The sequence below is a fragment of the Pseudopodoces humilis genome, chromosome 3 (assembly GCF_049639895.1).
Source record: "Pseudopodoces humilis isolate 2021_Gansu_Grassland_sample_001 chromosome 3, ASM4963989v1, whole genome shotgun sequence".
In the NCBI taxonomy this organism is placed as follows: domain Eukaryota; kingdom Metazoa; phylum Chordata; class Aves; order Passeriformes; family Paridae; genus Pseudopodoces; species Pseudopodoces humilis.
The window spans coordinates 59,832,548-59,856,569 of record NC_142202.1 but is presented as its reverse complement, the minus strand read 5'-3'; the positions used below and the strand labels follow the sequence as shown (position 1 = coordinate 59,856,569).

General features: G+C 35.5%; 1 protein-coding gene across 19 annotated transcripts in view; it reads right to left on the bottom strand.

Moving 5' to 3' along the window:
* EPB41L2 (erythrocyte membrane protein band 4.1 like 2) overlaps positions 1–24,022 on the bottom strand; it is a 106,744-nt gene that overhangs the window by 18,466 nt on the left and 64,256 nt on the right. For 9 of the 19 annotated variants that reach the window (XM_088052885.1, XM_088052892.1, XM_088052889.1 and 6 more), the window contains 10 exons: positions 23,782–23,886; positions 19,305–19,347; positions 13,377–13,452; positions 11,690–11,908; positions 11,151–11,238; positions 9,759–9,911; positions 8,612–8,709; positions 3,924–4,096; positions 2,359–2,540; positions 200–847 (listed from right to left, as the gene is read on the bottom strand). In XM_088052885.1, coding sequence (XP_087909011.1) covers positions 200–847; positions 2,359–2,540; positions 3,924–4,096; positions 8,612–8,709; positions 9,759–9,911; positions 11,151–11,238; positions 11,690–11,908; positions 13,377–13,452; positions 19,305–19,347; positions 23,782–23,886 — 1,785 coding nt within the window. The remainder of the gene's footprint in view (positions 1–199; positions 848–2,358; positions 2,541–3,923; positions 4,097–8,611; positions 8,710–9,758; positions 9,912–11,150; positions 11,239–11,689; positions 11,909–13,376; positions 13,453–19,304; positions 19,348–23,781; positions 23,887–24,022) is intronic. The other 10 variants (XM_088052893.1, XM_014263514.2, XM_088052896.1 and 7 more) reach the window with 2 other exon arrangements.

The following is a 24,022-nucleotide window of genomic DNA, read 5'->3' as shown; positions in this document are numbered from 1 at the left end:
AATGGCAGTTTTTCACAATTGAGAAATGCTAAAAAGATACAGATATACACATGTGCATTTGCGTATTTATATATGTATTTACAGGCTCATACACAGACATACCTCTAAACTAGGAAGTGTGCAAAACTGAGCAAGCCTCGTGAGAACAAGCATAAATGCAATGTGCAAGTGTCAACGTTTAAGCAGCAAAATTACACACCTCCTCTTCCTCTCCTTTGTCATTCAGGTCATTGCCATTAGAGCTACTAAAGGAAGTCACCTTAGGCTCCAGGTAGCAGAGGGACAGAGCGAGAGGAAGGGAAAATGTGAGTGAAAAAGGAATAGACTGGAAAGCAGACAGAAGCAGGACAAAGACAAGGAGAAAAGAGGGGATGAAGGAAGGAGAGGTAATAGGAATATAGTGCTGAAGACCAGGTGGAAGGAAAGAAATGCAAACATCAGGAAGGCTAGGAAAAGTAATATAGCCATCCTCATCGAGCAGTGAACGGAAACTAAAAGAAAGGCATCTGAAGAAGCTGCATGAGACGCGCAACTCAGTGCTTTTGTAGTCATTTGTATGGATTCTTCTCTCAACAGCAGGGGAGCCTCGACTAGCTAGGGGTCTCATAGATTCAAAGGTATTAACTGGTGAAGCTGTTCTAGATTTGTTATGATCTGATGTTTGTTCCATGGAATTGCACTCTGAAATGTCTGGAATGGTAAGGAGGGGCTCTTCAAAGGGATCTTCCTCTGAAATATCTGAAAGCATGTCGATCTCAGGGACAGGTGACAAGTTTGTGAGATGGGATGACACAGAATGGATGGGCAGTGATGATGGGTGTATGTGAGTGAGCTGAAGAAAAAAATTCTGTGCACAGTGGAAAATGAAAGCACAACAAAAATGCAAGTTTGAAGCACATGAAGAGGGGAAAAAAGAGAAATTATTAGTTAGTGAAAACTTTTACTTAGAAGAAGGGATAGCTTTACTAACACAATAGAAATAAAAATCGCGCTGTGTTTTACAAGCATCCAACTTGTTTACTTCAGTGGATTATGAAAGGAACCCATTACAAATGTTTTGTTCTCAGGCTGTAAAGAACTGTGCACTTTTGAACTGTAATAGTCACTTAAAACAGATGGAAGCAGACAGATACTCAAAGCTTTGGCAGAAAGGTCAAAGGACAGTACACGAAAGACAAGCTGGGACTTCTTGGGTTTATAACTGTTTTCTCTAAGACTTAAAGAGAACCAGAAAGGAAAAGAAGCATCTGCACTAGGGGAAAGAAAAAAGCTGTTCACAGAATAAGCATGTGTAACAAAACCATACTGAACAGCTTCCTGGAACAATTTCCCAAAATACTGCCTTCCCCTCCTCCACTGTTTTGGTTGAAATATTGAAAGATCAACCAGTTTTGAAAACAAGGGAGAATCACCATCTTACCAAGCCCAAAGGTAGAACATAGTAATTTATTTTACCATTTTTCTCCCATAAAGAAACTGTGTGTCCCTTTTTTCTCATCTGTTTCAAAATTATTTCAACTCGTCAGCAAACAAAAAAAAAATATGCAGCTGTGGTATTTGTTCTCTTTCTACACTTGAATGGAGTTGGAACATATGAACTGCACAGAAAAACACAGCAGACTCATTAAGAATAAAATGGGTAGCTAACTTGCAAAAATGTTTGAGGAAAAAATTACTCTTTAAATATTTAACTAAGTTGTTAAATTGCTGAAGTAGAGAAATTACTGAAGTAGAAATGATCTCCAAGAGAGAAAGAGCAGAGATTTTTACCTGACACTTTAGGAGGAAATTTTCACATCGCATCATACAAAGTATAAATTTTTTTTACCTATTCCCCCAGTAGCTCAAGCAAACAAGACAAGCAAACATTTGCAACAGGAACAGATCACAGTACTTAACTTTTCACAGAAATCTATACCTTAGTCAACGTACAAGTTTTTAAAGGATGAAATAATTCTGCAATGGCTACTAAAACAAAATTGTTACCTACGGTAATTAAACTCAATCATATATCCAACTTTGTAGAGTGTACACAACCATGGTATAATAACATTTTTATTCCAGTCTGAACAATTATTTACCCTTTGAAACATTTTTTCAAGAACTCATGCAAGCTTATTGAGCATTTAAATTAGATTTACAGCAATAAAGGAAACTCTCAGTCAGGGCCATTTAGAAGTTTGTATTCTCTTACATATGCATACATTAAGTTAAATACACAGAAAGCACTTGACAATTTTCCTTTAATATTTTAATATAGTGTTCTGTATGATACTCAGAACTGATTGACACTAAAGAACTACACATGGAAACACACATCACATGAATAAATAATTTTGGTATGAAAATCAGACATACCTTTCCATCCTGAGTCAACTCTAATTGTGGAGTTTTGAGTGGACTTTCATCTTCTTCTCTGCCACCTTCTTTTAACTTGGCCTGACCAGCAGCTTCAAGATCAATGATTTTATCTCCAGCAGCCTGCCCTCCAGTAGCAGAGAAATCTCTTAGAAGACTTCGGTCTGAAATACCCATGGGAGCTATTAGAGAGCAAAATAATTTTGGTTCATTTGGATAAGCTGAATCATTTTTGTTTTAAATCTTATTAGGAAAAGCACTTTATGATTATATCAGCAACGAGCAATACAAGCTAGTTGCTGATTGACACAGTATTTTTCAGCTTCTTGGCTTTACAAAAAGTCTGTCATTCCCATTGCACTGGTATGAACAGCAATGCACCCCTGTCATAAAACTTGCACTTATTATGTATGGAAAAGACCCACACAGTATCAGACAAGTACTTATCAACTTCTTTATTAGTCTTGGAAGATAAATTGAAGGTATTGTTCTTTTGGGTGTGTAGATCACCATTAAAAAAAGAGAGAGAAATATTCAAGAGCATTTTGAGGAAATTCACTATTTGAGAGGACTAATGCGATCCAGAAATAGCTACACATATAACTGTCACAGTATTTTTCACTGGAACCTTAGCAAAACTGCACAAACAGCTCAGTGAAAGTAAGAACTTTCCTCCCTATATGCTTGCAAAAAATGGCAGGGGGAAATACTAAGCGTGTATACTTGAATGTAGTCAAAGCACAAGAGAGTGAAAGGCTTTAAATTATCTCTTATTTGACTCAGCATAGCAGGACTAACTGTTGTTAGTACAGCTCAATTGTAGCTAAACTCACATCACTGTCATACCTCACTTTTACTTCAGTGAAGTTGTACATGCCTGAATCTAAGTCAAGCTTCATGTTATTTTGCTGAAGTGTTTTTCTATTATATATTATTGCAGAAGTGATTTTGAGTAAGACATGGGATTTTACATCTCTCACACATAGTGCTGCTATACCTGCCTTTGGAAAGAGTGCCTATTTCCAAGCCAGAAGGTATTTCTGCTCAAAAAGACCAAATACCAGTAATGACAATAAAACCCTTAAGCTATTCAAAGTCAACGTAAAAGTTTTTAACTGAACACTAAAGTGCTGAATAAATATACCAGGATAGCAATATACTGAAGAAAATGATGGAAAACTCTACATAATTCATTCAGCTTTTTCTGTTTAGAGACACTCAGGCCAACCCAGATCCCAGAAGATGCCACTGACCAAACAACTTTATATAGTCTATAGACTATATATTCATATAGCCTATGCCTTTAAAAAGGTATGAGTAATGTACACAGATGCTACAAACCCAATACAGAGAACTCCATATATTCACAGCAGTGCCATACCATTTAGGCAGCAAGTGAACTCAATATGTAGGTCACCTAAAGCTGACAAGTACTTCAAGCGGCTTTAGATCTGTCAAACGACCTTCTGGCCATCCGTAATGTTAACATTTCTGAACATTGGTCAGGTCAGAGTGACAGCACATAATGTAAATACAACACTGAAAAAACAAGTTGGATTTCATACCTCCATCAAGGCTTCTGGAAACCCGTTTGCTGGAAGTGCGTTCGAAGTACGGAGCTGGTCTGTCTATGAGGTTGCTGGCCTGCCGTGTCTGCGCCTGCGTACGGCCGCTGTAGCGGAACTTGGAACCCAAGGTCAGAAACTTTGCTTTTGGAGGCTGTTCTGGTGATAAAAGTCTAAAAGGGAAATACGAGAAAAGTAATTTTAAAAGGTTTTATTTTAAGTATTTAATAACGTAATTTGAAGCTACTTATTGTACTTCAGTTCACAGTGCGTAATCTGTGCTCTCCAACAAAGGATTCTACTGTAAGCTCTCCAAAGACCTTTAAAACAATACATGTTATTTATTGTTTGAAGTTGGAGTCAAAGTGATGCTGATAACCATCACATTTTTCCACAGTATGACTAAGCATCTGGGACTCCTATCTTTTGGTGCTATCTTGGTTAAATTTTAATTTTTTGTAGAAAGCTGAAGCCATTATAGGTCATGTAGAATACCTCTCAGATCTCTCCTTGGAATGCCACTTTTAGTAAAAGCTATACATTACACTTCCAGTGCCTTTCCTGTATTCTGAGGTACCCATACAGCAGTAGCTCCTCCTCAAAGTTAGGGAACGGTATCTCAAAGCTGTATAGAAGGGAATATCAAGTGAAAAAGATTGAGAAGACTGGAGAGTTGTTACCCAATAACAACAAGTTTAACAGTCTACATTCAGACTGTAGTTTATTTACACTGCCATTTATAAAATTATATAGGTTGATGTTCACTAGATATAAGGAGTGGGGGAAAGAAGCATATTGTGAAAAGGGTGAGAAAGAGAGTTACATGTACTGTTAATGCAGGGTACATGTGTTTGCATCGTAAGCGTTGGAGTCCTTGTCAGAAAGTCCAGAAAGGGCTATCTGGGGAGGTGGTGGAGTCACTGTCCCTGGCGGTGTTTAAAAAAATACTGGATGTGGCACTTAGTGCCACGGTTTAGCTGATAAGGTCATAGGTTGTCCATCTCCAAGGTCTTTTTCAACCTGGTTGACTCTGTACCATCATCACATGAGTTTGAAGACAGGTCCTCTCTACATCCCTGGATTTCCTCCAGTATGAGGACTTCAAGTTTGTACTCATCTAACCCCTATTGCTTGTACTTTGTTTTTGAAATCCTACCATCAACTGCAACACTAAGGGTCCACCGCCATCCTTGCTGATAAGGCAAACAGTCATCACTGCAAGAACTCTCCCCAGTCCCCTCTTTTCTGGAAAGGCCTTTGAAATTGTTTCCTGGATCAATGTAAAGCTGCAAATATATGCTCACCCCTACTCTCTCTGGGTATAAAACTATCATACTATTGCAGACAAAGCTTCTTGATTTGAGAATTTGCAAAGAATGAGCAGCTCACTGAACATCAACTTCTTTCAAGCAGAACCAGTAATTCATGTGCCATTTGTACTGAGGATGGGACAGATGGGCAAGTGAGAGTTCAAACTGTGCTGACTCTGTCCTCCTCCTTCTGAAGCATTTGCACAGAAATATCTGTGTCAGCAGAATCTGACCCAATATATGTTAAGGCAGTAACCACTACTAGCTTCTGAAGACTACAACAGTCATTTTAAAAGTGTTTCAGCAAAACTGAAGAATTTTCAGATACCTAGCAAACAGAACAGTGAGCTACTGTGCTGAGCTGATCTTGGCTGGATGCCAGGGCCCCACCAAATACACTCCCCTTTCTAAGCTGGACAAAAGAGATAGATGTAACAACCAGCTTATGGGTGAGATAAGGACAGGGAGACATCATTCACCAATTGCCCTCGTGAGCAAAACAAACGAGACTTGGGAGCAAATCAATTTAATTTCTTGTCAATCAAATCAGGGTAGGAAACGAGAAGTAAACCTGAATCTTAAAAATATTTTTCCCCCTTTTTCCTAAGAGGGGATGTTCACTGGGGCACTAACCAGAAGCATACAATTCCCCAAGTCTAAGATGCATATGCATGCACCTGAATCTTAATCTGTTCCAACATTTATAAATAAAACAATTCAAGACAAAGTAATCCACTCTTCTGCATTGAAGTCACTTACGAACTTAAGGCTTCACTTTCATTGCTTCAATAAAAAAGTCTTTCCCCCATTATTTCTGAGAGGGAGTGCATTATGTACTAAGAAGAAGAAGGCTAAAAGGGTTTTTCCAAGGTTCCTTCAGTTCTTGATTTTCCAGTCTTGACAAGGTTGCAGCATTAACTGCCATTTTTATCTTCCACCCTGCTGAGATAAACTTTTAATCTTTTAATGTGGAAAAAACAGGAGAACTAATTACTTCCTGATTAAGGGCATTTGAATGGATTCTTGTATTACAGGTTTAATTATGTAAAATAACTGAAATCTATATTTTTACCCCTTTAAGACATTTGGAGGAGATGATTAAAAAAATCATGAAAATATCAAATAAAACACCAATAAAGGCAAAAATATAAGCATGTTTCTGCAGACACTGGTTATGATCCAGAGCTGCCAACTAAGCTTACCTCAAAATTTTTATTAGATATATGGTTTGACTGTATTTTTAAAGTAGGTTGCTGCTCTTTGAAAATGCTACTGGAATCCTCTAAGTTTGAGCTGATAACAAGTGAATACAATGCCCTTTGGTAGTCATTTTCAACACAGTTCATTACAATTTTTATAAATAACTTCATACAGTGGTGAATTTCCTACACATTATAAGAAAATGGATCTTAGTGTGATTATTTGAGACAAACTGAAACATTACATAAGACAACACAAGGAATCTTATCATGTTATATAGGACATGCTAAGAGATTTGGAAGCTAAAAATATGCATCTAAACTGTATACAATTTACTGTGGCATCATACACAAGCTTTACACATGCTCTGAATGAGCTACAGTCTCTTGGACTAGCAATTGCTTTCTGCTTTTTATCTTTGAAGGAAAATAGAGCTGGCTTTATTTTACTGTTTTTAAATCAGGATGAGAGGTCCTGAGGATTTTCTCTCTGATGACATCATCAGAGTATATGGATTTACAGAATGGTTCAAGTATTTGTTACATAATTCTTGTTATAATGTCAGTCCTGGTTAGGAAAAGCCACTTCTGATTGGAAAAAAATCCAATTATTTTTATTATGTCTGAATTTTTGTAGTAAGATTATTTCATACTTATTAATGCTCCTGAAAGCTTTCAGACTTGCAAATGGTAGTTGTCAGTTTAGGATTTTTGACTTCCATAAGATGTGCTTTTTCTTTATTGAGGTCTATTTTAAAACTAGGAAATGCATCTTACCAACAAAGCAAATCACTGCATGAGTTATTCGAAGAGTATTAATAAACTTTTCACTGCGAACAGAACCGCATGCTATTTGTGGTAATAGACACCAGCAGCCAAAGCAGACTTCAAATCTTCAAGAATAGAATGCTGGACTACATTAATAAACAAATTCTATCAACATGAAAAAAAATCTCTGGTCAGGATATAAATAAGAAGTGCTTCTAAATAAATCATTTGAAGACTGATTTATGCTGAGATTTTGCAATCTCAGCATAAATTCTACCTTTGCATTTAAGAACATGCTACATTCAATGAAGATCTGAATACTGAAAACCATCCAATGAGACAGCTCCAGCACTCATCTCCTTAGGCCTCCTGGTCCCCAGGTTCTCTGAAGTTCTGCCTAGCAAGTATATTCAGCAACAGGATTGCATCTACTTTAAAACAAACCTTTTTTTTTTAAAAAAAAAACCACCACAGGCTACTGAAGGAGAAAGCTTACCGTTTACACACCCTAGGTACTGTACTTTGAAGAAAAAAACCTCAGATTCAATGCCTATCCAATTCACAGGAAATTCAGCCTAAACCTGTGACTCCTAGGCTGCAGGAGGCACATGCACACTCTAATGGAATGTGTGTTATTGTAAAAATCAAATGACGTCAAAATCCTTTTCAGTGGAGGAAGTACACAGAGGAACAACTCTGTGGCCTCTTGTTTAGGTGCTCATTTACAAATAGATCATCGTTTCAATGATCAATTCAGAATTCTGTGCTCCTCCTTGCTGGAGAAAAAAAAATGCAGAGGATGTTATGGATTATTACATAAACAAATAGTCTGTTTAAAGTGATTCTCTGTTCTTTGAAGAATGACTGAACTCAGCCTAGTTCATAAATAAGGAAAAACTCAGCTAGAAGCATTTACACTCAGCAGAATGTTCAAATTAATTCAATGAAGATTAGTGTCAAGCCCTAAGAGCTTCTTGTGATGTATAAGGGCTTTCTAGATGGTCATTCTGAAAAGTCAGTCTCTCAGGAAATCTTACCACAAACCACAAAATGTGTCAGATTGGAAGGGACCACAGTGGGTTGTCTGGTTTAACCTCCCTGCTCAAGCAGGGTCATTCCAGAGCACATGGCACAGGATTGAGGCCAGACAGCTCTTGCATACATACAGTGCTCCATGACCACTTGTTTAGTTTCATCCTCTCAGCACTCTGAAAGTTTTGATAAAGCAATTATTTGTGCTTGAGACTTTAGGAACTGGTAATTTGGGGTCAATTATTGTCAGGGTATCTTCTGTCTAAGAGGCAATACTCAAGGGGCAAAGAAGGGGAAAATCTTTACTTTCCTCCTATCCTTTAAAAGAAAGATATTAGCATACCTTGCAAAGTAGGGGAAGGAGAGAATTATCATTTACCTGAAGAAAGTATGGTGCTCCACACAAACCTTCCATAATCTTTTAGCAGCCCGATGGTTTGGCAGTTTGAACCCAATAGTGCTCTCAAACTGTTCCAGCTGGAAAGAATCCACAAATAAATTAACCCATTTCCTTAAGCTGGCTATTAATTCATAGGTAGAGTTCAGATAGTTCCATTAAAGTATCAAGCTGTAATACTCCTGTCATAAGACTTAAGATTTTTTTTTAAAATTTTAAAAATATCAGAATTTCCAGCCTTTTAAAAGATTTATACTTTTGGGCTATGTCATGATGGATAAATTGCATGAAGCAGTTGCACTGCAGATTGTGCTTTACACTTTGCTTGGATTTACTGAAAGTCTAAAATCCATACGGCAGTGTTAAACTCACATGATTTGTATCACTAGATATAAGACTTTCTTAGCAAAAATAATTCATCTAAGCATCAGTCAGTGCAAGAACAATACATCTGCATTAGAAAACTTACATAACTACAATGTTAATATTGTAAAAATGGTGCTTGGATGTCTTATTTATTCATACAGTAAAAGCCACCTTAAAAATTTTACAGTATAAACTAAAAAAGCATTACAGTATTTGACATTTTGGGGGTTTTGTTAAATTTCCTGTTACAAAGGGCTCAAAATGTTAACATGCACACATCCCCTTCAGCAACTCCCAGAAACTTTTAGCTGTAACTGAAGAGAAAGTTGAATCCACTACTTCCATAGCAGCTAATAAAGTTATAACATTCTACTGCACAACTCAAGCTTTTGGTTACAGCCACAAACTTAATGTGCTGACATTTAGTAAACGATTATACCCAAAGAGGAGCAGCTGGCTCTCTCCCAGGACTGTAAGTTTGCACAGTCAGAATATGGCCAATGTAATTAGCTTTTTGTGTAAAAAACCCAACAAAATAACTAGACAGCTTCTATTAAAAAAAAAAAAATCTTCCTGGTTTGCCTTTACTAATCAAGACAAGCATTTAATACAATCATTAGAATCTGAAGAGGAAAAAGCATTCATAAGTTCTGCTTGAACACATAAGCTTATGAGGACAACTGTGGAAAAAATGAGGATTTTTTTTTTGTTGCTGGATAGAAACGATTTCTCAAAAGAAACAAGACTGAAAGGTGCTACTCACTTCTGCTGGCCTGACTTTGATGTAGAAATTACTTCGCTTGTAGGAAATCTTCAGAATTTTTGGCCAAGCGAAGCGGTTGATCCGGAGTCTGTCTTTGTAAATCAGCAGACCATTAGCACATACACCCAGCATGATATCCACACCTTCAGAATCCTACCAGGTATGAGACAATTTCATAAAAATCACTTCAATAACATTCCAAACAAGCAATTACTACTGACATACCTTGAGGGAATATTGTAACTGAGACATGTTTAATATTCAAACCTGACTCTGACAATGACATTCTTAAATTAGAAATAGTCAAGTATATCCATTTTATAGGAAAGACTTTGGACTCTAAGTAATGGTTTTGGCATTCTTATGCCACAGTTCTGGGAAATCCTTCAATATTCTGGTAATAGGTACTAAGTTAACAACTTAAAAGCGGGAAAGGTATGGCCTTTGTGTGTGCTAGCAATAATTTCAACAAATATTAAAAGAAGAAAAATGAATACCAGGTCAAAAAAAAAGCAGTCAGTGAAAGTCTGAACAAGCTGGTGAGCAAGATGGTCTTTTACAGTCACATACTATTCCAACAAAGATAGAGGAGGTAATGGGTTGGTTTCTGAGCATTCTTTCGCTGACAGCATTTGATGCAAGTTTTACAAGATACAAAACTAATGACTTACTGATACACTACACAGTACAGGAGAATTTCATATCCTCCCCAATGACAGATCAACTACATCAAATGCCAACACTGTCATTACAGAGACAACACAACACTGGCAGAACTAAAAAATAAAATTTAACAATGTTTCTCCAGTACTTAAAAGTCTTGGTTTTCTTTTTAAAATGCAAGACTGATATGCTTACAAGACCTTAAATTTCCTAATGATTTGAGACTCTGGATTAATGAGAGGGAGTGGGAAGAGGTTATAAGTTTGTCTTTTGGGGTTTTAACTAAAAAAAAATAAATTCACACTTGAAATGAAAATTTGATTTGACCTACCCAGGAAGTGGAAAAGGCATCAAAATCCTCCCCCTATTTTTTAGGATCTCCCCCCTATTTTTTTAACTCTCGTGGTACTATGAAAACAATTACGTGTTCCTTTAGGCTTTACTTTATTGGCTCTGCATCTCCTTTTCACAGAAAATATGACATTTTAAATGTATTTATCTGCTCTTATGAGTGAAATATTATTTCCAAGATGCACATGTCTATGCATTGTAAAATTCTACTGCTGTTAGAGTTGTAAATTGTGTAATTATTGTAACCAAGAGATAAAGGCTTACAGACAAAAAATTAAGCATATGACTTTTTTAAAAATAATCTATGTATAAAACATTTTCTTTAATACTTAGCACATGTATTCTAAAACAAAACCAAACAAACCAAATCCACAATACCTTGGCATGATGTAAATCCACTCCATACATGGAGAGTCTTTTAGCATTTTCTAGGAACTGGGAATCCGCCTGTGCTGGAGTCAAGCCCCTAAAACCATTGAATAAGTCTTGAGTTTATTGGCAAAAAAAACCAAGAGTCAAAACTGAATGGAATCCTGGAATTCAGACTGATACAAAAGCCTCAGTTTATAAGGTATCAATAGAATTTTTGTTCTACCGGAAAAGTGTTCTTTCAGAGCATATTATTTTACTTGAGTACAGATTTCCACCTTTACTCTTTCAAACTATCTGTATGTTGCTTAACCTAATTCATATAAAAATACTTTTTTCCAGAAGTTCTCTACCAAGACTTTAGTGCAACTACTATTTTCAAAGTCAGCTTTCTAAACACATCAAAGTAAGAACTTTCAGTTACATAAAAAACAATTTCCAGAGTAACAATAAATTTACTTCAGCAATTTTACACATACTCTTAGGAGAATTGACATAAATGTGACGAAGCAAGATGACTTCTTCTAATCCCACTGTATCTCACATACCTGTGTGTTTTGTGTAGCTCAGCCACTTTCTCTTCCATTTCTTGAGTCTGATTGGGTGCAAACTGGAATTCACTGATATAATCACTGCTGTGCTCCTCTGGGTCATGATCACCCAGCTCAGCCTGCAGAGTATATGAACCAAGGAGGGCGTGAGTCACAAAAGAGCACGGCAGTCGGCCAGATGCAATATCCTGGCGAAGCTGTAGGCACAAGAAATACCTGCAAGACAAAGGAGAAAAAAAAAAACAACCAAAGAGAAAGAAGAAAAAAGAAAGTGTTACCTTTGGCAGATAATGAGAAATACGGCAGAATTCATCAAGATGCATGTAAGCATTTTTTGAAGTAAGTGAATGCATTAATAATGACCTTCTATTATTTGAGCATTATTACTACACAGTAAATTTCACTTGATTTTTAAGAGTCAATACTAGTTTAATAAACAATGTGAAAAGTAGGAAAAAATCTGATTTCCAATATAAATGAATAAAAAGCTATCTAGTTTTAAATAAAAGCTGACTTAGGAACTCGTTCAGTTCACATTGTAGCCCGTAGGTATCTATGGTTTAGAAATATAAGCTATGCATTTCTTTGACATTTCCTTTTGCTTTGAAAGTCGAACTTTTATATCCCTTGCAGTTCACAAGCTAATCGTGTCATGTAATACACAAAAGAAACCTGTACTAGATCTAGATACTAATCTAGTACTGAAACCATAATTGCCTTTCTTAAATCATGTATGTATTAGAATTCAATCTTTCAGGCACTGTATACAGCCTTCTACCAAATTTAACAAGTTAAACATCAGCAGACATTGTATTTTAGCAGAGATTTTTTTTAAATGTAAGTGAAAAAAGTCTTACTAGTGAAACTTAGATTGAAGATATAACCAAAGGATGTTTTTATGAGTTGAACCACTGAAAATTTTCAAAGAAAACACACACAACTTCTTGTAAATACACTCTGTACTAAATGTGTTTTATGATCCTACAAATCACTATCTGTAGTAATATATTAGCTGCACACTTGCACAACTATCTTATTTTATGCAGAAGACTTATGCAATGCAACATGTAGTACAAACATATATCCTGCCTCAGCAGAGTCAGTTGACTCCAAACCGAAGTATTTAGGTTTCCTGTACCTAGTGAGAAAAATTAATCAGTTCCCTGTATTCTATCCCCAGTAATCAGCCCTGCAATGCTATTTTTAGGTGCTTAGTATCTACTGCATTCCAAGTATTTTCTAAGTCTGGAAGATAGTTATTTTCAGGTTTTATTATGTTTTATGGCTTTATTTAAAGCATATGTGTAAACCCACATTTTCATCAACCTAATCTAGATTATTACTGAAGTATCTAGGATCCCTTGAGCTTTGCTCAAGACCCCCATGCTTTCATTTGTTTCATAATAAAGGAGCAGTCTGTCAATAAACCACTGGCTTTTTTCACATACTACCATGCACACTTTACCTGCTGCCCAAATGATATCCCTACTTACCACTAAATTCTTCCTGCTCAGGTTTCTTCCAGAAGTTTTAATTTTACCTTTTCAACCTTGCTCCTAAAAGCAGTTGATGTATGTATGAATATCTATATTGTGCAGTACCCAGAAATTGAAGAAGAAATTTTATGTGTCTTTTAAATGAGATTAACAGTAATTTAAAGTTTAAAGTTAGGACCTGTGCATACCTAGTAATGTCTTCAGTCAACTGCGACGGATCAGGGGGATAAAACTTCACATTAAAGGTGAATATCCACGGTAAACCTATACATGGGAAATAGCTGATAGTTAATCTCAAATAAGTCCAAGTAAGCAATAAAAAAAACTTTACTGAAAAATGTTAGAAAGTAAAATAAAACTTAATCACTGAAATCTCAAAGGAAGTTTTTTTTGATTTTTACTGTACATTATTAAGAAGCATAGATTATTTTCATTAGCAGGTAGAGACCTACAGACATAATGAATGATAAGCATGCTTAAAAATTATTTTTAAATAATGTTTTACAGTAAGTTACACAAATATCAGAAGACATTTTTAATTTGAAAACAACCGGAATATATTAGCCCTCTTAAGATATTGTCTGTTCAAAGGTACTTGCATTGAATTTGTGTTTATTTCCAACTCCTCCCAGGCTAACAGTCTCCTCCTGTCTAAACTTAGTTCAAGAGACTGCACAGTAACTGTGAACATGAACTATTGGAATGAGCTCTGTGTTGTTGCATATAACAGAAAGATAATATATTATTCATTGAGACTGCGTGGAAGACAAAAATATTAGCCATTCCTACTTTAAAACATTTTTCTGGTAAACACCAGATTAAACAGCTGCAATAGCAGTGAAATTTAAATTCTCATGTGTTACAACTGTTAATAACACATGTATTTTTTTTAAGTAAAAGCATGCTTAAAACTAAATTAATAATTTTAAAAAGCATGAAGTGTTGCCTTTAGTCATGTCTCTGTTTTTAAATAAATTTTTGAGGTTTGAAAGCAAAGTCACATGTCAATAATTAAAATACATTTTCAGAATGTTAGATTTTTGGACAGTAAATTATTTTCAAAATCTGTGTTACTCAGATAAATCATGCTTTGAAAAATGTGTCTTTCTACAGCAACAAAAAAAGACTGAAATGCCATTTCCAACACAATGCTAGAAAAAAGTGCTGACGTTATTTAAGGTTACTTTCTTTAAAAAAAAATTGTTCTGAAATTCTATATATAGTAAAGAGGTGTGTCCAAATTTCTAATGTCTTCCAACATTTAAAAATTATTTTGGTTTTTCAGAGATGGCTATTCACTGAAGCACTTCAATTTTTGTTTAGGTATAAACCTCATTCTACAGCTGGCTGCTAAGCCACTATTTCTTTTTGAGAGCTCAGGGTTTTAGTGTATCTTAGCATTCCCAGTTATGAAGTTTTTGTACAATTTTGTGTACAATATAAGGCAGGACCCTTAAATTAGGTTTCATTTATCATTGCATCGTCTACTGCAATGCACTTCAAAACAGAATTAAGACAAAAATATCTTGGGGAAAAAGAAGTCTGACGGTAATGAATATCTACAGCATAATAAACAGAGTCAAAGATGGAATAGATTAACCTACTTCCATCATCTCCCAGGGAATCAGCATAATTTAATGAAAAGGTGCTGATATCGGTTAAACCAAAGTGATGAGTATGAGCAATAGGGCCAAAATATCTACGCAGAAAGCATTCAAGGAGAGCGGTCATGTTAACAGAGCTGTAGACAAATGGATGAAGGATGTATTCTTCCTCACCGGTACTAAACCGGTCTTCAAGTTTTTCCTGGTCTAAAATTGCAGTTAAAGTAGTCACATATGAATTCCTGTTTAACTGTTGCTCTTTCTTGTCAGCATTTCTACAGCTAACTTTCAGAAAGCACTACAGCCAGGAGACTTAGGTGTGGTTTGAAGAAAAAAAAATACCTGAAAAAATATTCTATATGCTTTATAAAAAGTGTGTAAATCCTCTGTGTGTAGTCTTCGTGAAAAAAAAAATACTCACACTCATACTGATTACATTTCCAATTTATTGAAAAAATATTGAAGTTGATTTTGTACTAAATATTTTCTGGACAGCTGATGACTATGTATTTTACCTGATTACTGAAAGGACATTTATCCCCTAGATACAGAATAGCAAGTTTATTACAATGTGCAGTCTATATTTCTACTCCTCACTAAAGCATACTTTTTATAGCTGCACAAACGAGGCATATAATCATAGTTGTCCTCACATAATAATGCACATTATTGCTGTCTCTTTATAGAGTTGGTAGCCAAGACAAAAAAATACAAAACCCCAAAGCTGATTTAAAATTATATTTAGCATTCTGTCTCTGATAAGGCTCTCTGTTTTGACGTTCAGCAGTATGGGCTACAGAAATGTCAAAAATTTTTCTAGCCAGCTAGTTACATCAAAAATGCTTCTGTGGCAACTTTAGGCACATTCTTAGAGAAAAAGAATGCAATATAACCAGCATACAATTAACATGATTCATCCCATTTAAACTGGGAAAAATCAGTGAGGGGTTTTTTTTCCCAGTAAAGGCTTTTTCTGGCTTTTACTCATGATCTCTCGTATGTCAGCATTTCAAGAAAACCCTTCCTTCGGCACAGGTAATTAGTTCTCTTCAACAATAACAATCTGCATTCTAGTGTAATCAGCTTAGGTCAAAATTAGCTAGAACTCTTACAGATATATAGCTAAATATATATAAAATAGATGGATATTAAATAAAGTGAACCTGCATAAAGTGACCACCATGTTTTGATGCCTGAGCATACCCATACATTTGTTAGCATTAAAATCAGACAGCCAGAGTAGTGCACCTAAAATGCAAGCTCTTTCCTAATTAATTGAAACTTCTTAGTACCCCAGCCTATTCTGTATTCAGAACATCTGAACACTCTCCATTTCTTACAAGAAACAGAACACAGAATATGTGATGTGGAAGTATTGCTTTCAGTAAAAATACTAATCATGCTGCAGGCTAGAAAAAGATTAAATTTACATAATATTACCTTCCATTTAAACAGATAGATTCCCAAATTGAATTTGGTATAAGGGTGACCCAACAGACCCTCTGTGTAGTCTGAGATTTAACTATTTCAAGGTCAGTTGCTATTGCTTGTATCAGCACAGTATTCTAGCTGTGATTCTCAGTTTTGCAAAAGCCTGAATCCACTTGAGATGTACCAATTTTCAAAAAGATAGTGACAGAAATGTAATTACCTACCTGTCCCTGAAAGAAGTAATTAGAGGTTTTAACACATGCCAGTGGATAGCCAAGTACATGAGTTAAAAAAAGTCAAGAATTCATTTTCCTGAAGAGATCAGGCTGGCTGAAAGCAAACAAGATTTTTGTCACCTTTGTAGCCCTGAGAACAGAGACAGTAATTTGTGGATCATGTTCATTAGCTGAAGTAACATCAGTAATTGCTGAGATCCAACATAATTGCCCAGCCAAAGGCCAACCTGGTACAAGTAAGAGATTGCACAGAGGGGCTGAGGACTGTGACACAGCCTGCAGAACATGACCTGGGGGAGACTACAGGATTCTTATTTTGTCTTTCCCAGTCACAAGTGGTATACACATGCCCAATGTGCAGAGTATTAGTGTTGCCCACATTTAAGAGAGACAGAGATTGTTGTAAATTTTATGTTGCAAACTGATGTGCTGAACTACATTTCTGAAAGTGTCACCTTTGTGTGTTCAGATCAATGAATTTGTCCAAACACACTTATCTAGCATGCTAGTGCTTCAGTTTGCACCATACAAGAGAAAAAGAAATCACCGAATATTTAGAGTTGGAAGGGACCCACAAAGATCAGCAAGTCAAGCTCTTAAGTGAATGGTCCATAGAGGGGGTTGAACTCACAACATTGGCTTGTTTGTTTTTTTTTTTAGCACCAGGCTCTATCTAGCTGAGCTAATCTCAGGTTCAAGAGTTTTGTCATTTCCAACCTTCAAACAGACTAAAAGGTTTTACAGGTATCTTAAATCTAATGAGTAGTTGGTTTTTTTTACATTCTTGATTAAAGACAAATATATTTAGAATTAAGCCTGAAAAAAAAAAAAAAGAAGTCTCATTACTTGATACTTGTGTAGTTGGAGGATTAAATGTGCCTGCATTAAGATTCCAATATCCGGAAACTTTAATAGACTAATGATGAGGAACACAACTAACAATATGTTAATTACTTGCATATTGGTGTAAGGAAGTGTCATTTAAAAATCCTTAAATCATGTTCTTACTTCACTGTTTATTTTATTATACCTATCAGCTCTGCAATACTATAGACCAGAGGAAAAAAAAAAACCATCCTGTCATGATTCCTGATTCAGTAACTGGACTTGCTCTCCAGTATAAAATACAGGTCTTCATGCTGTATGGAAAATGAAAACCCCTTAACATATTTTATTTGTAGTGCATATGATACAGTGTTAAAAAGAACTTTGTCTAGTGCATCCAAAAAATTTTCAGGTCAGTTCTTACACTTGTGACACTAACTTGTACATTAGATAGCATACAAATTGCTACAGAAGACAAAAAGATACCAACATTTGTATCAAAAAAGTTGATACAAAAAGTTTGAACATATGTCATCCTTTGTAGTTTATTCAAACCAAACATCCTTTAGTCCACATATTTGGACAACTAATAGATTTTCACTGAAGACCTGCAGAAGTTCCAATACCAGTAACTTTTTCTTAATTAAAAGAATTAATAATTAAGTATGGCTGCTACTTGCATATTAGTACATTCGCTGTTTTAATAGGTCTTGTTTGCTTACACAAGAGCATGTTGGATCAAAAAAACAGCTTCCAAGGATGCTTCTCTAACTTTCATTTCTATATACAAAATATAAACCTTCCTATTAAGGGATTTCATCAATTGGCAAAGATGAGAAGAAAAAAAGGAATTAACACCACTATGACTTCTGGAAAAAATGAGTACTGCTTTAAAACAGCAGAGTTAACAGCAGTAAAAAAACCCATCTGTTTGTCATTATAAATAACACACTGCTGTTCTTAATTACAAATACAGTCAGTTTCTAGGCTTAAATTCTCATTGTGTTGTAAGTCTAGGCTTCTAAATATTATCATCACCCTCTTCTCCCCACTTTCCTATCAGGTACTACCCAAAAGGTTTCCATTAGAAACAAAACAACAACAAAAATCCTGGTTTGGCCACAAATGAGTAAAGCAATGGCAGTAAGTTCAGTAAGGGCAAAGGCTGTCTAGCATGTTTAAGTGGCCACTTATTTTGTCATATGTAGACTCAGGCAGAGTATCACCTAGATTTACTCTCCATACACTCCCCATTTACTACAAAAGCTACCCAGCTAGTGAAGAGCTTTGACAGAGCTTAATACAAACAGAGTAAAATAAATTACTCATCATGTACTGAATATAGGAAGCAGAAAGGCATTTCAAGCAGATTCAGTCTGAAAAGCACTGTAGCAAGACATTCCAAGATTATGCTCTCTATTCCTTCTCCATTCTGAAAATGATGGACATTATCAAAAAAGTCAGTGGTGAGCTCATCAGTATTGAATAATATACATTTTCTGTAAAACATATTAATTCTCTTTTTGTAGGTTCATATTCTTCTGGTGAGTCTTTGAAGAAAGTCCTAAGGCAACAATCATGACCATCTTTGCACTGGATTGCATTCTCCATCCAATAACCAACCATCAGCACAAAGCTGAAGAGTATGTTTCAGGATGCAAAATTATCAAGTATTACTCAAACAAGAGGAAATTTTGAGGAAATAATATATTTGATTAGTTTCTAAAATAATAATTCTTCATTATAATATAGCAATATAATAATAACAACACATAATATAGTATAATTATTGACTTCTACAGCATAATGCTGAGTGATTGCCTCTCCCCTACTTGGACAGGGTATGGAAATAGAAAATTTGTCTACTGTTTTAAGGTGATTACATCACTTCACCACATAGAAATTATTTGAAAGCTGTAAGCAATCAACATCCTACTACAACATTAGGCTACTATATTTATGAAGAATATTTCTGTGAGGAAAAAGAAGAAACATAACATCTGAATACAGAAGTACTTACTTCGAATTTGTCTCTTAATTTCCTTTGAAGAATCTAGCCAGTTCTGAAAAAAAGAACAAGCAAACCACAGCCAGCATTTAAAATCCTCAATTATAAAAATATTTTGATATAATCTGTGCAACTTATTAAATGGCTTTTAGCATTTCAGTTGTGATCAGTACTGATACGTGCAAAGAGACTGTTTTGTGACAGGTCATCCAAAAACTTAACTTTTGGAAGTGAGACTAAGGAATCTGTAACATATATTCATGGGTAATTCAGACAGTCCTGGTTTGCTAGTTTTACCCATGCATGTTAGAAAACAGGCTGAGAGACTAGGAACATAAACCTTTAACTACGGTTACTGAGACTTTCCTTCATTGAGTTTGAAGCTTTACTTCCCATGGCCACACAAGCACACACAAGAGCATTCAAGGAAGAAACAAACAAAGCCAGCCTGACAGCAGATCTTCCAACATTTCACAGACAGATGTGAAATGCAGGGAAGAGTTAGATTGTGAGGCCAAGGAAAATTCCAAGGCTTTTTCACAGCTCACTGCAGGTACTTGCAGTTTTAAAGTCTGAGGGAATAATACCTCAGTGCCAGCACAAATGTTGTCAAAGGCTTGCTTCTACCAATGTTTCTCACCTAACTTAGCAAAGCAGAACATCCTGGGTATAATGTGATCCACTTTTACAGTCTATGGTAGCAAACAAATCCCAGGTGCAACATTGTTTCCCAATACCGTATTCCCTCAGTCTCTATTAGGGGCTTTTGCACCTGAAATCCATCTTCTTTCAAGAAGACAAAAATGCTAGTCTTATTTCACAGGTCTGTGCAAATTAGGAGAATGTGGAACTACATTTCTGCAGTAGTACAAATCTTTAACACACATCACGCCTGGTGACAGAGAATGTCACCTATGAATACAGACCAACACATCAAGTTGTTGTAAATTACCTTGGTCCAAGTAGATTTTATCACAAGTGCACCATGTATATATTAGATGAATATTATTTACAAATTAAAAGCAAGACTCCCTTTTTATCATTTATTACATTTGTAATGTTTTCAAAAAAGGCATTAATTTCACATTTCTTGCTTTGTCTGTGATCTCTACTTGCCAGAGCTATGATAATTTTTCCAGAGAAGGCAAAGTCCATAACATTTATAACACAGGAAGAGTTAGAAAGCATTTCTCCAAAATCCTGGATACCATTTATAACCACTTAAGCGTTCTTAAGTCAGGAAAATAGCTTTCTGTTAGAAGAACCCTGACATGGAAAAGGCCTTGGAAGACAACGTAAATCTTCAAATAATTTTAGCTCAGCTACAGTTATCCTAGGTTTTCAGTTTTGGCAAGAATTCCATTCTGAAATTACCCACAGCCATATTCTTGCAACTACAATAATTAGAAGTATCGTAAACCTTTACTTTTTATTTTATTTTAGACACAGCATCAAGTAAATAAATAGAGAATATACCATGGAATACCTACAACAGAAAAATATGATTTCCGAGTACATAATACTTTCAGTGCTTCATCTTGTATCATTAAAAAGCAGAGAAAAAAACATACAATACAGACTATGCTGCAAGATTATAGGAGTAATCCCTTCTTTACACAAGTTGTACAGTTAATTTTCTGATTTTTCCAAGCCTGAAATAAGCTTATTGGAAGCAGACTTAGCCACCAACTTTCATTACTGCTTTGTCAAATAAAATCAGATGCTTATACTCCATTTATAGGCATAATTACAAGGGTGGATTTTTATTTTTTTGCATCTGCGTCTTTTGTCATGGATGAAAACAAACACCACCAAAAATCTACCCTAAATTAAAGCTCTTAATGCAGAATAGACAGGTCTGTCTTTCAAAACAAAAGACAAAGTGTATATACACTACTTTCCTCCAGTAGGCAGAAATCTATTTGTTTAATTTGTGAATGGTAAGGTTATGGATAAGACAAAGTAATGTATTGTCAAAGAACAAAATGTTCTCTACCAGTACAAAAGTATTTTGTACAAATCCCGAAAAGCAGCATTTCCAGCTGGCGCCCAAAACTAAAATACAAAAATAAAAGCAGAAGCTTTCTAACAGTACTACAGACCAAAGGGTGAATGGAGCATTCATGAACTTCTAGAGGGTACAATGCAATGAAATCTCTAACTAAACTTCAGGCTAATAAATCTAACATTTGCAAAAAATGAAAGAAATCATTAAGTACTAATTTGGCCTAGATAGTTTTAAACTGTGTATTAAAGCTAACAAAAATAAGTCTGATTGGAAGACATAACCTCTCTCCCAGCTGCACAGAGCATCCATGGAGAAGAGTTAATGGGACTCCTCCTCCAATGGTACCCCGATGGTGCATTGGGGAGCAGCTCTAATTCAAAAGCTTGCCTGGCATTCACTTGCCACACGCCACAGCTGCCGTCGGGTTCAACAGCTGGCTCATAAATGGGTGGCTGTGAGGAGTGCACAAGAATGGGAAAAACACACATCATTCAGCATTTAGTACTGCCTGGCCTGGAGGTCAGGGATTTGGGGCGTTTTAATCTAAAATGGCAACAGTCAGGAGAAAAAAAGAAAAGCATCAGAAAGAACTGGTACAAAAATTAAAAAGTAACTAAAACTTAATACAGAGGTGAACAAAAAAGAGGGCCCTAAACCCAGCAAAAGTTCTGAGAAAGTAGGAGGTGTGAAACATACATATGCTAGGAAAGAGGTTTTTTTTAAACTTCTCCAAATAACACTAGAATGCATTTGTATGCAGATGACAAAATCCAGTAACTCTGGTTGTTTAATCTTCACAACAAAAAGGACCAGATTTCTCCAGAAGTTTTTAAATAAAAGCCTGCTGCTGTCCATAACTCAGGTGAGAAGTGATCTATTCTACTTTTGAATAAGGACCCCATCATCAGATATTTCTCAATTTATGTAAACGTCTCTTAATTTATGTAAATAATTATGAATGTTGCTTCACAGACAATGGATAAGGAATTCATTATTATTCACACTGAAAGAGACCACTGGACATAACTGATGCAAGTGTGATTCAAGAGCAAGTTTTCAATTAGATGATGTTTGCCCAGGTTCATATCCAGTCAAGTTTTTAGTATCTCCAAAGAAAAAGACATGAAAAAACAGATGGGGTCTTTTTAAAGAGCGGACTTCTGTTTCTCTATTCAAATGACTGAAGAATACCAAGAAAGTCTTAGTCTAACTAGAGGAATAAAAAAAAAAAGGGGAGAGGAAAAAAAAAAAGATAGAACACTACACCAATCCAGACTTTTTTACTGAACTTTCAAAAACCTGAGGCTCCCTATTTTACCACCTAGAATCTACTCTGGTGGGCTATTTTCTGGTACAGGTCAAGGATACCAGGTCTAGTATTAGACCATTTCTCTCTTGCCAGAGATGTTTTTGTTATTTTGTTGTGTTTTTCAATACACTGTACAGTGTACAGTTTTTCAATAGTGAGAATCACAAATAAAGCAACAAGCAAAAATAACAGATAATATTAAGATTATGATATCAGTTAGAAGATCTTATGTCTGGAAATGGTTTACAAATCAAGAACCAAAATTAAATATCTAAGTAATAACGTAACAAGCTCCTTTTGTATATGGGGATTTTTAACATAGAGGAATGAAGTATTTTGCTCAATACAGCACAGAAAGCTTTGCAGCAAAGCAAATAACTCTAGCAAACAGCTTAATCAGAATGGAAGTTGTCAGAAATTCAGATTTATTCCTACCATGAAACTACACTTAATTAAAAAAACAACAGTGTTAAGAGAAAGATGACAGGAAAAAAGCAAAAACTTTTAGATGCAGTATGATGTAATGATGCTCCTACTAGAAACAGATTAAAAAGAAATACAGTTTTTCCTGCTCCAATTTGTAATTATTCACCTGGGAGATTTTTATGAAGAAAAGGATGATCACACATATATCTTTATTTCATGGAGGATGGAACAGGCAGCCCAGCCCATAAGTAAAAATGTTAAGATGTTAAAAAGAAAAATTGGACTTGGGTAGTTAATGGAGCACTTGCCACTGATTAAAAATTTTCCTCAGCTGAGCAATCTAGATGTGCTCAACCATCCAACAAAAAAGCAAATGCAAAAGAAGACTGAAGTTACAAAATGGTATTTAAGAAATCCTTTCAAATGCAGTCATCTCAAATGCCATTGATTTGTAGAATTAGCATCCAATACCAGTGATGGACCAGCATCAGTCTCTTTATAAATTATAGAAATTTTCTTTAAACCTGAAATTTATAATAAAGGAACTCAAAGGCCTAGTCATTGCAGACTTATGGGCTAGATTCCCTTCATGTTCATGAACAAAGCACTCTTACACATCTATGAGAAAAGGCAGCAAAATTTACTGAAGTGTTTGAAATGGTAAACATTTAATAGAATATACCTCACTGAATTATTGCAGTGAGTGGCAATGATGAAAAACAAGCAAAACCCTCATACGGGCTTACCTTCTGTTCTGAATTCTCATAAAACAACAGCCCAAAATAGTCCTTTTCCAGTAAATTGAGGTGTTCACATACTTTATCAAACAGCACTTGTCCTTTTGCTCTTTTCTGAGGGGTGGGAGGGAAGAAGGAAAAAAAATAAGGAAAAACAAGAAAAAAGAGAAAATTAACATAAGTGAATCAGTAAAGTCCTTAGTTACAGGTACTGTTATTTGATGATATTATTCAGGAAAATTTCAAATGT